This window comes from Macaca thibetana, chromosome 2, assembly GCF_024542745.1.
Source record: "Macaca thibetana thibetana isolate TM-01 chromosome 2, ASM2454274v1, whole genome shotgun sequence".
Taxonomy (NCBI): domain Eukaryota; kingdom Metazoa; phylum Chordata; class Mammalia; order Primates; family Cercopithecidae; genus Macaca; species Macaca thibetana.
Window position 1 is genome coordinate 28597700 of NC_065579.1, and position 16839 is coordinate 28614538.

Below are 16839 nucleotides of genomic sequence, written 5' to 3' on the forward strand. Positions count from 1 at the left end.
AAACTGACTGGTACAAAGTCAGTACTCAAGAAACAGAATGCCAGTTATTCTTGTTAGCATTAGTAATAGCAGTGTAGTTTGCCGGAAGGACACCTGTGAGCCAACACCAGTTAACTCTTTTTGAACTGCACTTAAAATGATTACACAGGTCAAGAAGAGCAGAAGGGAGAATGTAAATGAATACATGAAATCTAGAATGCTGCCTTTGTCTCACTTTTCGCCTTAACTTAGGGAAAGACTGAATTTTGGAGAGGAGGAAAGTAGAAGGCATTGAGTCCTGAGTGACCTGCCTTATAAACATGTACTGTGTTCATTTTTCTTAGAAAAGATATCTTTTCTCTCTGCTGTTCTATCCAGTTTTAAGGTGCAAGATTCACACAACATCAGAAGTCTTGGTGTGTTTAGATACTTTTAATGATACAATTCTCAGATTGTTTATTCTTTGTGGTGGAAAATAGAGAACTCCAGAATGTGAACCCAATATGTCTTCCCAAAATGTCCAAGACAATTAGACCATAACTGTTCTAAAACATAATATAAAACTTAAGTGAAGGTGCTTAAATAATTGCCAATCCCAGCATCTGAATTTGCCTGTTAGTGAGAGATGTAGGGAACATTATGGATTCTAGACTGTGTTAGCATTCCTGACTGTGTAATCTCTGGGGCTTCCCCTGAGATTTATGAAAAACAGGAATGAAAACAACTGCACTGCATAGCGTTGTGGAGCCTTAAAGAAAAAAGGTAAAGTGCTGACCCACTGCAAGCTGGTATTACTCCCACAAGTTACAGCTCAGAAGTCTTGGCTCCATTTGGGGATTTCCACTGGTCTACTACCTCTTGTAAAAGAAAAGCACTGGGAAAGGACACACCCAGGTTTTCTCCCTCACTTTGAGTCCAAAATTGCCCTATGTCCACAGACCCATTTTGAATTCTTGAGCCACAAAATATGATGCCTAGAGGACAGACATTTCTGCTGGCACAACGACCTTGAATCAGGTCATTGACATGAGTCGGCAGAGCCTAGATGGAGCCTGTCTACCCCATGCCAAAGCTCATGTAGTTGACACTCAGTCCATGTTTTTATTTCATCAACAAAATATGACTTCACTTTTCTTTTATAATCCAGAAGCATGAGAATACATTTGTTGCAAACTACATGCAGAGAAAATGGGGGATTCCTTTGGAAACTACATCCTCTTAGTAATAAATAATTTTTGATCTACTATACACAACAGTAGTGCATTTCTTGTTAAAACAGCAAGCTTTTTTTTTTTTTACCAAAATGAAAAGAAAACATTCATTTCTTTATAAATATTTAAATAGTTTAAATACATATTTCATACCAAGGATATAAAAATAGCCTCTGTGTTTTTTTGATAAATAAAGACGTTTTCATTTACATGGCAAATAACGTGCGAATAGCTAACAATTGGCCACCAGTTCTATTTGACTGATTGTCTAGGAGATGACATGCAGTGATAATTGTCCCTTTGCCTTCACAAAAAGAAAAATAGATCAGCAGGAGCTGTACACTCCTGAGGCCAACAGTGCTATGGATATTGTTCAGGAATGACAATCAGGCACTCATGAAAAACCTTTGCCACACTTCACAAAAGCCACCTGGGACAAAAGTCATCCACAAATTCTTTGTCTAGGACTTCTAGCTGCTCAGACCCTCAGGGTCTTTGGATTGTTACCAATGTCTGTCAAACAGACCAGTAGTTTAATACCTGTACAGAAAAATGTTTCTATTATGCTTCTAGCATCTAGAAATTGTTTGCTACAGCATGGAGGTGGTTCTGCCTTTCCCTGACTCCTCACACTCTTTTCTGCAGGATTCCCAGCTTTGCTCAGTCTTCCTACCCACCAGAGGCAAAAAAGGCAAACTAAAACTGTCATGCAGTGGTAGGTTTGAAATTAGCAGCTGCTTCATGGGCACTAATATCATACATTTATGGCTTTGTTATCTTTCACTTCTGCTGTGCTTGTGACAACTTCCAGTGGAAAGTTCTCCAAAGGTTTTGTAGACGCTGATGCCATTCCTTCCTGGTTCCAAGATCCTGGTAAGTTTTCCAGACTGAAGGAACTCACAGTTCCCTGACTGAAGCTGCCCTCCTCTGATCTGCTTGGGAGAACTAGGTGCAAAGATGTCTCCGAAGAGGAGCAGACAGAGGATGAGAGAGTTGCTGAAATGGACTGCAGAGGTGTCAGCGTAGAATCTGAATGTGGAGAGATGCACCTTAAAAATTGCAAATGACCTTCTTGGACAACCTGGTAGTGGGAAGGTGAATAATCAAGGCTTGGAGAATGATAAAGTTCACTGTCTGCAGGATTTTGCTCATGAGCTCCAGTTCGTTGGGGGCTGCTCCCCACAGAGGAGGGATCCACACTCCAAATGTCTGAGGTGATATTACTGCTACAAAGTTGTGCTTGCGTATAGGCAGCCCCACCTGTTTGCAAGTGTAGGCAAGGCTGGTGCACACTCCAGCTCATTCTGGTCTGTAAGCTCTCCCTGGAGGGACACACAGAGGTGCTGTGCAGAGAGCAAAACCGTGATGGCTGCTGAGGTGACAGAACGTTTTCCAGAAGCTGGATCACATTTCTCATGTCTTTACCCAACTGAGAAACTTCCTGAGTCAATGTTGTTACCTATGTGGATAGAGCAAAGTGAAAGGCAATAGTTAGAGGTGCAAAGTAGTGACCAAATTTCAGAGAAATGAAGCAGGGAAGTGATATTTCTTTTGGTTTTCTTTTATTCCTCCTTATTTATTTTTAAACATTTTAGCATTTGCTTGGTGAAAAAGAAATTTCTTTTTTTTTTTTTATTTTTCTTTTTTGAGACGGAGTCTCGCACTGTCGCCCCGGCTGGAGTGCAGTGGCGCGATCTCGGCTCACTGCAACCTCTGCCTCCCAGGTTCACGCCATTCCCCTGCCTTGGCCTCCCGAGTAGCTGGGACTATAGGCACCTGCCACAATGCCTGGCTAATTTTTTGTATTTTTAGTAGAGACGGGGTTTCACCATGTTAGCCAGGATGCTCTCGATCTCCTAACCTTGTGATCCGCCCACCTCGGACTCCCAAAGTGCTGGGATTACAGGTGTGAGCCATGAAAAAGAAATTTCTTAATAAGAAAGCCTGAAAAGCTGCTCCAACTCCAACCAAGCCCAAGGGGTGACTGGGTAGGTTAGGCATCTGAATGAACATACATCCTGATCTAAAGACGTCCTCATTCTGAAAGATCCTAGAGGGGCATAAGTAGTCTGGGGATCTTAAGTAATGATTTGGGATTCTTAAACAGAATGAGAGATATGGATCCATCACCTCTTAAGTACTGATGATATCTCTGCTCACTCTGGGTGAATGGGATGCACGATAGTGCACAAAAATCATCGGACGCTTCAAAACAATGTGGAGTGGAGAAATTGCATGTAAAGCACTCAGCACACTAAGCACTACTACCTATTTGGAGTAGACACCTGGTGAATGGTAGGTCTCACTCTTGCCATTTCTGGTTGAAGCCTATGCTTATTATAGGCCAGAGACAAAGTGGCCTTCAGTGATGGTGAGGTTGCTACAGAAGAATTCATACCAGATTTGCTACAGAGAAAGTTTGCAGAAAAAGGGAAAGCTATGGAATGAGAGTTGGAAAGAAATAAAAAGACCTGCAACGCGGATAAGTAGAGATAAGCACTGCAGAGTGTCTGAGAGTCCTGGAACCCATCAGTGAACCTGAAACCCCATGGAATTATAGAACAACAAATTGTGTTGTATGTACTTCATTCTGTTTTCTAGGTGAGACATTTAGCTTTCACAGCCCCCAAACACTTAAGAATCGTTGAAGAGTCTTCATTTTACACTTAAAACGCATAATAAAATTCTTCAGATAATTTATTTTCCTAATGACCACATCAGTATTTGAATCATGGAAGACCACCAGAAAATTGAATTTCACTTAAAGTTGGCTTTTCTAAAAGATATGTATTCTTCAAATTGAGGAAAACATATTTCAGAAAGCAGGACACACACATATATTTTCTAGTCTTTGGTTATATTCATATAACTAACATAATGTAATACTTTGCCTTCATTGCTACAATACTTTGTATTTTATAAAGGACTTTCTATGACTTTATTGTACTGTCATGAACCACAAAACGCTAATAGAAGCAAATGAACCTATGGGCTAAATATAATCAGGAAACAAAAAGAGGTAGTTCAACTTCATTGAACTGAAGATTCATTCAAGACTGCTGTTTTGGGCAGACATTCTTCAACATCTAAGTACATATTCCTAATTCATCCAGCAACTTAATTCAGTCTACTTACTGTGAGTGCATTCTGAAACTAATTCTCCCTGGCAGGTCCATCAGGAGGTAACACTGCTCAAAGTCAGGCATTTTAAAAAAGGCCAGAAGGAGGTTCTTCCATGGTTCGGGCAACCAACTGGTGACACCTGTCTTGAAATTGCCAGGCCAAAACTATTTCTGCCCTTCCGCTGGCCTGAAACTCAAGGGATTCAACTGAATACTTGTCTAGGCTTTTCAGCAAATCTAAAACTTCTGAAGACAACAACATCTCTCAGTCCCACATTTGAGAAGTGAAACAATGAATATGAGAAAAATTCAATATGCTTTGAAATCTTTACTACAGGTTGTCAATTTCATGACCTGCCAAACTTCAATTCTAAAGCACATGAATCACACTTAAATCATTACCCCAGGATCTTTGCACTACCTACATTCACAAGGGTTCCATCTTAAATTGATTAACTCTTATAATTTCAGAAGACAAGGCTGCCACTAAATGAGATGGTTAAAGAGGCACATTAGCCATCCATTCATATAGGCTGTCCAAGCTAAATTCCTGTGTGAAGCTCACCAGGGCTACATTAGTTCACTTCCCAATAAAAATGCTTTGAATTGACCTTCTATTGAGAATTAAATAAAGGCACAGTCTCTGAAGAACAATTTTGAATTTTAGGCACATCAACTTATGTTATTCAACAAATGTTTGTATGTTTGTAAATTTATACAATGTGCTTTCAGGTACATTTTCCCTATTGGATCTACAAACAGTGCTAAGACAGGCAGGGATGTATTATTATTTTTCAACTTGTAAAATGGGAGCAATAAGACTTAGAGGTGAAAGGACATTTTTAAGGTCACTTATTTCATGAATGACAGTCTTCAGTCTAGAATTTAGGACTTCTAAGTTTGGTATTCATTCTGTTATAGAATGTTATCATGTGGAAAAAGAAATATTGCTTAAGAAAGGGTTGAGAGATTTTTCCTAATGTGGTCAGAACATGTAAAGAGCACAATGACACAGAAAGGTAGCCTCATGAGTAAAAAGCTGTGTGAAATGTTAATTCAACATTAAGTAAATAGCGTCATCTCTAAAAAAATAGGATACTGATTAAACACAGTAAAATATCTTCATAGCAAACTATATGAATGCAAAAATAGTTTCCTCAGGGTAAGAACTGGAAACAGATATGTTAATAGACATATTTCTGATGAAATATTTTTCTAGTTTTCAAAATAAACAGATATTTTTCCATGATTGAAATACCTTTGCATAGACACATTCTTTTTTTTTTTTACAGATATATAATCATCATATATATTTATAGGATGCATGTGATATTTTATATATGAATACTGTGTGCAATGATCAACTCAGGATAATTAGTATAACCACTATCTCAAACATTTATCATTTATTTGTGTTGGGAATATTTCAAATATTTTCTTCTAGATATTTTGAAATATACAATAAATTATTGTTAATTATAGTCACCCTACTATGCTGTCAAACAATGGCACTTACTCCTTTTATTTAACTGTACTTCTGTGCCCATTAACTAACCTCTCTTCATCCTCACCTCTCCCTTCCCAGCCTCTGGTAATCATCATTCTACTCTCTACCTCTGTGAGATATATTTTTCTAGCTCCCACAAACGAGTGAGGACATGCAGTATTTGTCTTTCTGTGCCTGGCTTACCATGCATTTGCACAACTTCAAGGCCATGAACTTTGAATGGGAATCCAGAGTCTTGACAGGATCCAGGAACATAAACAAGCACTAACATTTTCAGAAAACAAATTACTATCCTAGCTTGAACTAAAAGGAGCAAGGAACTCAAGGAAACAGATTTCTTTAACTCTAGAGGGAAATAATCAATTTATGTTAGGGAAGATTCCTGTCACTGTGTCTCTGGGGATACACCCTTGAACCTTATTAAAGTTGCATGAGGGAATTAATTGTGTTAAGTAAAGGATCTCTCTTTTTACCATGACAAAGCCAGCTGTCACAAGGAGAGATGGCATTTCCTAGAAGTAGAGACTGTGGTGACAGTAAAGGTGACAACATACTGCCACAGAAAATGCCATAAAGTTTTACTGCATTTTTGTTTACTGCTTCCTGCTGTGCTTGCTATCAAAATTTATTCTAAAACAGGAAAGATCTCAGTCTTGATCAAATGTGGAAGGCAAAGAATGCAGTGTTGCTACTATCTGAGGGTGGTGGTGCAAGTGCTTCTCTATAGCATGGTAAGAAGACACTCATTTGCTAAAAAAGGATTGTTGGGGCTACTTTGTGAACAAAACCCTATCCACTTAAGAAGACATGTATACATATGTAACAAACCTGCACGTTGTGCACATGTACCCTAGAACTTAAAGTATAATTAATAAAAAAAGGATATGTCTTCAAAATACAACTTAATTGCAAAGAGATATGTCAATTAAAACAAACAAAATTCTTCTGATCAAATGAGCCTAAGTTTTCCCACTTACCTCAACAGCAGCATAAAATACTTAAATGTTTCTGACGCTCATATTAGAAAATGCAATCTTTCTGAGCAGGTAATACAAAGCCCTTCACAAGCCCCACTTAGTTTTTAATGACTCCATGTCCTGCGTTTTCTCCCTTGCACACCATCAGATACAGTGAGCTTTACCCTTCACTGCCCTGGTGCGTGCTGTTCCTTCTGACTGTGGGCTCTTCTCCTCTGCCCTTCTCTGTCTGGCAAGAAAATCTTCTCCTTCAAACTTCTTTTAATACTTAATTTCCTCAGCAGAGCATTTCCTTGACTTACTGACACTCACATAGCAGTTTTAGCCCTGACCAATTTGCATCACACAAGACTGTACCAACTAGTCTTTGAGTTCCTTGAGGGTAAAACTGTTATCTCAGTATCTCCTGGTCTCAAGGCAATGCCTAGAACACAACATGCACTCAGCAAATCTTGAATGTAAAATAAATACAACACCTCCATTTTGAAGGACTTTTGATTGTTATATTGCCTTTGATTCTGATATTATTTTATCTCATGATTTTACCATAAATATTTTAGGGGAAAGTTAACTGATACAAAATTGTATTGGAAAAACTGTAACTGGCCATCTTCATTCCAAGTATATATACTAAAAGTGGGTATGACTGTTAGAATTCATATATATAACTTTCCTAAAGCAAAGCCTTGACTATCATTTTAAGTGCAGGTGGTATTTCTACTGTTAAGAATCCCTTTTCCCTTATTGTGTTTCCTTCCTAATTGTAGAAATATGTCTCCATTAGCCAAGGTTTCTGCTGGATTTCACTTGTCTTATTGCTTTGTCATCTGTCCCAGCATAAACTTGATTTCCATGGGTAGTTCTAATTCTCTGGGAAATTTCCCCCAGTGACTGATTCTTAGATCTCGTAACTACATTATGAATGCCAAGTGACGACCTCAATTAAGTTATTAAGAGTTGTTTATCAACTGAAATTTGGCAAACATTTTGCATCCCTGATTGCTACTCTGGATGGCTATTGTAGATGTGGCCTTCAGATTCTCTTTATAAAAAGACTGCATAAAGGAAACATAACAATATACATTCTTATTTGTTTATTAATTTACATTTTCTTTATCCATTTTCCCCTCTTCCTCTTTTTTTCTTCTTCCCCCTTCTCCTTCTTATTCTTCCATGGATAAGAATCCATCAGCCTGGAATTTAAAACTGTTGGCCAAACCAGTTTACCATCACCATCTGCAGAGCCAATTGTTCACATCCAAGATTCCTCTATCTCTTCCAAAATCCCAACTGTTAAAAAAAAGAAGTGATGAAAACACCATCTGTGCTTCCAAGTGGTACAGTTCTGTATCCAAAACTTTGAAGCACCTAAAGATTCCTCCCTTGTCTATTCTCCCAGCTTCTTGCATTCACCACACAAATCATTAGACGTTTTGCAGGCAATGCATTTGCTCTTGTTAAACAACATCTCCTGTCATGAATAAAAACCTATGTGACAATTGACTTGCCCACTGGCCATGATAATCCACCCACTGATCCTTCCATAACCCGAAGAAGGGAATCACTGACTACCACAGCTTTTCTATTTCTGTTGTATCCAGGTTTCCTCAGAACTTCTGTTGGTTTGGAAATAGTCATTGTTGCCCTACATTTCCAGAGTATCTGGTTTACTCCTCTCATGTTTAATCAGTTTTATTGGTGTAATGTTACTCTGTGTCATAGTTCCATAAGGGCCCTGTTGTGAGGATTAAATAATATAATAGATATAAAACTTTAGTCCCCATATGACTGGTATCATGTCAGAATTCCAGGTGGCTCGATTTGATAGTGGATTTGTGACACAGGCACTAAGCTTGGTAGAGAACTTCTGCAAGGGAGGGAATCCTAATCCAGAAAGTATTTAGCTTAAAGAAAATAGAAACTACAGTTATCTCCATAACTCTTCTTCTGCCTTAGCATGGAGAGATAAGCCATTCCTGGTAACAATTTTACATAATTAATATCAGAAGAAAAAGTCTTGAATTTTTAGTATTGCCTTGCATGGATCTTTGCAGTGGCAAGTAGAAACAGCAATAATTGATGCCATTGGAAAATGTAGATTAAGGTCCTGTATTTCAAGTACAAAGTTTGAGCAACTGCATTCAGATGGATTAAAAATTCTCTATAAAGGATGTAAGGATGTGCAGCCTGGTTTTGATCAGAATTGAATAAGGATCAATGTGGAGCGGGGGACAGGTAGGGCAGCTACTACATATATTTATTGCTCTTTACAGTAGTTGAGCTCCTGTGAAAATCGTGCCACATAATAGAACTCTACAAATCTTTGTTGATTCATGAATAATTCAATGAATAGTGAATTTCATGGTGAATTTCTTATGACTTTTTGTTATTTTCAATTGAACTTCAGTAACTCACTTTCATCAGTCGCCCTTAAATATCACTGAAAGATAAAGAAGTGTCAGTATACCTCGAGCAGGTAAGAATGTTTCATATAAGATCCATGTCTCATGGAAGTCTCCACCACTTCAAAATGGGAGCTTTCAAAACATCATGTTATTAAACCGCTTAAATAATCTATCTGCAGTACTGGTGACCTATATGCATTGTCAGTGTCCATAGTTAGATTGTGTGTTTTTTGGTGTAAACACAGATTTACTGTTCTGGTGTGTCATTAGATTGTGCCTTTTGGGAATAAAAGTATGAGTTACTAATGTGGACCAGAGAAAAAGTGTCTTTGACAATACCTTTCATTTCACATAAAATGACATATAAAATCATATAAAATAGCTTTACTTCATTTTACATATGTTTTATATTTCTCCATCTTGGCTATTGGTGTGACATAATTATTGGGCTTTAAGTATAACTGGAACTTCCGTTGATAGGCAGAGAAAATAATGTGATTTCCATTTTTGTGCATTCAGTGAGCAGATGGGGTATGCATCTGTTGACATAATCTTCTTAGCTTGAAGAATTCTTGACCTGTCACTCAATTTTTGCCAAACATGTACACATTTGCCTGCTAGACACAATTCTCCTAAGGGGTACTAATTATACCAGTCATCTCCCGCCCCACTACAAATACATATACATTTTTACAAGCTATGATTAGGGGAAAGCAAATGGTTTTTCATTTAATCCTTTGTTATGTTGCATATTTATCATAGGATTTAGACATGTTCAAACAAACTCCACAAACAGGAAAAACAAAAAAGACGATTGGCATAATTTCATTTTTGTGTCTTTTGCTTTACAAAGCATTCAAAACAAGTGATAGTCTTTTTATCTGTCAGCTAAAATAATAATCACACTCAGCATGTGCATACATTTCATCCAAATGATGACCTCAATCCCATTACTAATAAAAGTTGTAAATCTTTGTCTACAGCTGGAGAGACTAGAATGTTGGAAGGTGAAGTGGCTTGTTCTAGGTCACACAGGACTACTAACCAGGGTTTTACTTCTGCAGGTGCAGCCGATGTCTCTTAAATTATAATTAGGGAAGAATTACAAGTCCAACATTACCAATACAAAATGACCAATTATAGTCCTGAAAGTGATTCAATGGCTTCGTTGAGTTTCTGCAAGCTCAGGCCTTTGGACATTACTTCAGCTGTACCATGGTAATCTGTTATTTATCAACCCTTTGACTGCTTTTGTCATCTGTTTTCCTGGTTTCTGTGGCAAAGTTTGATTAGTGTTCAAATTGCTGTCTGGCTAAGGGATCTTTACTGCTATCAGTAAACACCAGATGAAAGTTTGTCTGCTCTCAGAATACTGGTTGTATAGAACAGTGCTTGTCAAACTTTAATGTGTATAGGAATCATCTGGGGATTTAGACAAAGAGTATACTCAGATGCAGTAGGTCTTGGGCAGGGCCTGAGATTCTGCATTTCTTATAAGCTCAAGTTGATGCCAATGCTGCTAGTTCATGCTCTACAGACAGATCCTCAGCCCCAATATATTTAGAAATTTCTTTTTTATTTTGATTTTTTAAATTGACAAAAATCATATATATATATTTATGTTACATAACTTGATGTTTTGATATATGTGTACCTTGTGGAATGACTAAGTTAAGTTTATTAGCATATCTATTACCTCACATCCTTACCACTGTTTCTGTGGTGAGAACATTTAAGATCTACTCTTTTAGCAATTTTCAGATATACAATACATTGTTATTAACTGTAGTCACTATGTCACTACAAAACAAAAGAGCACAGCTTCTGACAACTGACCTTTTCCACCAAGCTTTCTCTGACTCATGATTCTGTAACTGCTCTCTACTCTGGCCCCTTCTGACCTAGGAGTTGTGGTGACCTTCCGTTGTTATTATCAAGAGGGGTGGTTCTACCCCTTGTGGTTTCCCTATACTCTACTAACTTCTTTGTAAATAACCTTTTAATTCAACATTGCTAAAATTGCCCATTTGGAATGTGGCATTGGTTTTTACTTGGGCTCTTACTGATATATCCATCTTCTATTCAAAGATGAGAAGAGTCCTATCTATAAGCAATCACAGGCAAAGAGGAAGAAAACAACCAGTCTCCAAAAGTTACATGCATTTTAAATCCACACCTCACAGGAGAAGTTTTCTGAATGGCGTACATATTTTTTTTTCTTTTGAGAGATCCACATTGTTATTAAAAATTTTTAAAAAGCAGTAAAATTCTCATGAGAGTTACAAATCTGCCTATTTATATAGGCTTGAGAACTAGAAAATAACCAAAAAGAGTTCTACAAAGCATAAATTAGTTGGAAACATTCCAGGTTAAAAACCAATGTCCACAAAACGTAGTATTAACATCAATAACACGTATCTAAAAATTAAAAGAAAAACCGTTGATTTTGCCAGGAGTTAAATGAATTTTGTCATTCTAAGTCAAAAAGTGAATGTACAGTCTTTGTTTATATTTTGCTTTGAAAATTGATGAACAATAACTATATATGATCAGGATGAAGAAGAAAAAAGCCTATATACACAAATCTTGGAATGACCTGACAATTCTGTCAGTGTGTTTCAGTTGACTCATTTGTCAATGAAAAGATATAATGGCAACACTAATTCAGAGGACTAAGGAATCAACTTTACTATAATATATTACTCATGTAGGTTCCCTTATGTGAATTATTGGTAATATCCTGTTTTTGTAGGCATTTAGAAAAGTAGTAAAGCAACTTTTAAATAAAAAACAGCCTCTCTTATTATTCCATCTCTTTGACTCAAGGAGATTTCATTAATCTATTAGCTTTGTCAAGTATAACCTAGAAAACAACTGAGATTCTTTGTTTTCCAGTGGAAGGTCTTTCATTGCTGGTATTTTTTTTTTACTTTGATAATACATAATACTTTTAATTGGGGGATATTTGGAATTGAATTTTGAGCAAAATTAAATGAGGGACAAAATTTTCCTATTAGCTTTTAGGTGCTATGGTAGATACTATGAGGGTTTGCCAGTATCCAGTTTTCTTTTCCTTTTTCTTTCTTTTTTTTTTTTTTTTTTTGAGATGGAGTCTCACTCTGTCACCCAGGCTGGAGTGCAGTGGCTCTATCTCAGCTCACTGCAAGCTCTGCCTCCCGGGTTCACGCCATTCTCCTGCCTCAGCCTCCCAAGTAGCTGGGACTACAGGCGCCCGCCACCACGCCCGGCTAATTTTTTTTGTATTTTTAGTAGAGACGGGATTTCACCATGTTAGCCAGGATGGTCTCAATCGCCTGACCTTGTGATCCGCCCACCTTGGCCTCCCAAAGTGCTGGGATTACAGCCGTAAGCCACTGCACCCTGCCCAGTGTCCAGTTTTCTATTTCTTTTGGGATATACAAAAGCTTACACTGTCTTCTCCCATTGAAATTAACCGTGCCCATGGAATTAGTTCTGGTGAATAAAATACCAGCAGAAATGATGTGTTTATCCTTCAAACCAAACAATTATGCTTCACACTTCAAATGGAAAACAGTAATCAGTGACATTCCAGATGGTGCAGCCACTTCTACTGACCTGTGTTAGGCATTTTGCTTGAACGAGAAATAAATTTTAATCACTTTGGGGTTTGTTACTTCAGTATAATTTATAACAGTGCTTATCTGATAATGGTGGGACTCTTCAAAATGTTAGAAACAGTAACTGGACTTTTCGAGGAGTTGAAAATGAGAAAATAAAGCTAAAAGATCTTGATGTTACAAAATTAAATTTGAAATCTAACTTTTAGGTCATAGTGATGATATAAAATAATTTTCTCTAAAGCCTTAGGACAATAGTGCATAGGGAAGGTAAACACCTTGTTGAAATCATAGAATAGGAATCTAAATATTTGTCTCTTTCCAAAGTGAATTCTCTTTCTTCCATAGTGTGTTTTATGCCTTATGCCTGCTGTGTCAGAGCACACAGTCTCCATTGGTAAGCTATGGCCTGTATCTTTCTGGGTCAGCCACATTTCAGAAATGAGAATGCACTCTAACCTTCACCTACAAACCTTTTCAGAAGTGGAGCATTTGACTTACACAGCCCAAGGCCCCTATCGTGACATTTTTGTAATTTTCAAAGAGTTTCCTTAGAGTCACACTATTTCATACTATGCTGTAAAGCAATGGCAATGTGGTCAAAGCGTTCTAATATTAGCAACTGCCCCACATCTTTTAAACTCTCCTAACCTGTGAATGTAGGTAATTACCAATATTATTCCTTTTCAGACTTTTGTTCCATATTTAGCTTGCAGATTATGATTATGAAATATACACACTGCTGAATGGTTTCTTTATGTCTTAAATCTTTGAACAAATCTTAGAATAGAGATTCTGCAGTGCTCTGACACCTCACACAGTGCCCCACAGTCTGCCTGGCATGTGTCACACGTATTTTAGGTCGTCCTTTTGGTGGCAGAGTTTTTATCATGCAGTACATCCCACATTTATTATCAATTCTTCTCTTGCTTGCTATTAACCAAATAATAGCAAAAACAAAGAATAAAGCAATCAAGTGATGACACATGTTAGTAATAGAAAATAGGCAAAATGGTAAAATCAGGTTTGGACTTTCAAAAAGTTTTTTTTCTATATAAACTATCATTTTACAGGAAAGATGAGGAAAAGAAAAATAGGTTAGAAAAGGGATAATTTTAAAGTTTGAAGTCCATTTGTATTTTTTATTCTGCCTGTCTTAGTGGGTTTTAATGCACTATCCAAAGGGTCAAAACTGTGTATAAATTAAATTATGTGTGAAGGATAAGATTTTTCTACTTAAGCTTCAACCGTGAATAAATCAGATATTTTCCTTTATGGAAAACCGAATTCTTTGGGAAAGAATAGTTGGACCTTGATATTTTATCTTGCCCTTTTTATTTAAATGTTTGACAAGATAAAAAGATGTATGTCATCTTGGAGGACTAGGGGAGGGATAGCATCAGGATAAATACCTAACGTAGATGACGGGTGGATGGGGGCAGCAAACCACCATGGCACGTGTATACCTATGTAACAAACCTACATGTTATGCACATGTACCACAGAACTTAAAGTATGATTAAAAAAAAAAAAAGAAAAGAAATCGTGAATACAGGATCATACTGGGAAGATATTTTGTTTTTCAAATGGTAATTTTGTTTTTGTTAATGGATCTACCCCTGATTCACATTGTCAAAGGAAAATAACAAACTGTGATTTACAGCCCTAACTTGGAAAAATATCTACATTCCTAAAGGTGAACATATAGATATTTTTTCTCATAAGAATCACTAACTCTAATATATGAACTAAGATACAGATCAGTCGGTTCTTAAAATTATTAAATGCTTTTCTCAAATACGAGAGGAAAGAATTCAAATGATATTGATGGGTGGTTTTAGCTAAGAGCGGTATCTGAAGAGAAACTGTTCAATAGAAGGTTAACATCCAGTTCTCCAACAGGGAGTTGCATTCGTTTTGTTTTGGGTTTCAGTGTTTTTTTGGTTTGTTTTTTGCTTTTAACAGGAGGTTATTTGGGTGATCCAGCGCATGGCTGAGTCTTCTGGATTTAAGTATTTTCAAGCCAGTTAGTGGACCATCTAGCTTTCCTTTTCTGCTTTGGTAGTCTGCCCTTTGGCTCTCTTACTTCTTATTAGCAACAATCTCAGCTCCAGAGAGGGCAGGTGCAGAAGGAAGATGGCAGTAAAACATACATCTCCATAAAGCTGAAGAAGCACAGGTTTAAGAGAAACCTGCAGATTTTATGACAAGCTATTCAGTCCACCCTTATTACAGATAACTGGAAGTTGATTATATGAACTTCATTTTTCGTAAATCTCATCAATACCATCACGTGATTACATTTTCCCCAAGGTGTCATCAAATCACCTATTAATAACTTTACTCCTAGAAAAGGATTCTACTGCACTGTCTGTCCCTGCCCACTTGCCCTTGCCTGGGTCTACCCTGAAGGTCACCAAAGACAGGCACAGGTTTTGCTGCATAGTCTCGAGTGAGGAATTTTTTTTTTCTTCAGGGCTGCCTGAAGAGCCTCAACTCCACTTTTCCTTGCTTCTTGGTTGAATAATTTTGAGTCGTCCTACATAGTCTCTCAGAGGCCTCCAGTGGGATTGAGCCCCAGTTGTTTACAAGTTTAACTATCTCACTAACACTTCTGTTTTGCTTTCCTTCCTTTTCTGTCTTACTTCTCTATTCTTTAATTATACTTCCTGTATCACCTTCCAAATAAACTATTTGCCCCCATATCATCTCAGAACTTGTTTTACTTTATTTTTTATGAGAGAGACCCCAATTAAGATGGTAATCAAGAAACTATCTTATTTTTATATTTATGTCTATAAAATTGCCAGAAAAGGCAGATTTATAGAAATAGAAAGTAGATAAGTAGTTGCCTAGGGCTGGGACATAAGAATAGAGATTAACTGTAAAATGAGTATGAGAGATCTTATTGTGGGAATAAAATATATCCTAAAACTGATTTATACATGATGGATTCAATAAAGTTACTAAAACTCACTGGATTATTGGTGAAATGGACAAATTTTATGATATATAAATATACCTCAATAAAACTGTTAAAAATGAACAGATAGTAAGATTTAGAGAGGTAAAGTACCCAAGGTGACACAAGCAAATACAAGTCAGAGGAAAGGACAGAGTTCAGGCCATTTGACTACACTGAGAAACAGCATTCTTCTGTGAACTAGTGACCTTGCTTTAACTCATTAAAAATGGAAGGTCACGAAAAAGTTTAAAATGTACCAATTAAACCAAATATGCATATATCTATGATATTAATTATAATAATAATTTATTTACTGCCTACTTTATGCTAAACAACTTACCTAGATCATTTTATTTAATCTCACAAAGGGCCACGAGGCAGGTATTATTCTTCTTCCCTGCTTACACATGGAGTGGTGGAGCTTGAGAGAAGGTACGTGACCTGTCAGAGGTCACACAACTTACATGAGGCAGAGTAGGGATTCACCCATGGTGGTCTCATTCTGGAATGCATGCTTGTAACTACTATATTACACTGCTTCTGTGAGTAACTAGGATCTATATCTCCTCTTACCATTTAAGTATGACAAAAGAAAGAGCTCCATACCTCACTGTTGAGTTTGTTTATCTGCTGCTTGGTCTCCTCTGCTTTGATGAAGAGAACAGCAGCTCCAATCTCTGGATCTGGAAAGTGACACACACACAGAATGAGTCATTTAGGAATAAATCTCATATTTGAGGATTAAGGCAATTAGAATATGGAAGAAAGCCCACGCTACCACTTTTAATCTTTTCTGATGTCTGTGCACTGTACTGTCTTTTGGGGATCAAGCAAGTGTTTTTGTATTCCTCTGGATGGCACCAGATATACACATCATGGTGGTGATTGCACCTACAGTGACTGGATGTGTCCATTGCAAATACCCCATTTCCTCGAGTACAGTCACCACCATTTTCCAAGATGGCACGTTTCCTTTTCTTTGACCATTGTTTAAAACTGTATCATAGTTAGTGCTCAAGCCATAGAAAAGGGATATTATTTGCATCCTCTCGTTCCATTCTAAACATTGATTCC

At 37.2% G+C, this 16839-nt stretch overlaps 1 protein-coding gene across 2 annotated transcripts in view; it reads right to left on the minus strand.

The window, feature by feature from the left end:
- Positions 1 to 395: 395 nt before the first annotated feature.
- The window catches only part of KCNH8 (potassium voltage-gated channel subfamily H member 8), a 381516-nt gene continuing 365072 nt past the window's right edge, over positions 396 to 16839 (minus strand). For both annotated transcript variants that reach the window (XM_050777427.1, XM_050777425.1), the window contains 2 exons: positions 16372 to 16448; positions 396 to 2649 (listed from right to left, as the gene is read on the minus strand). In XM_050777427.1, the coding sequence (XP_050633384.1) occupies positions 1945 to 2649; positions 16372 to 16448 (782 nt within the window). In that variant the 3' untranslated portion in view covers positions 396 to 1944. The remainder of the gene's footprint in view (positions 2650 to 16371; positions 16449 to 16839) is intronic.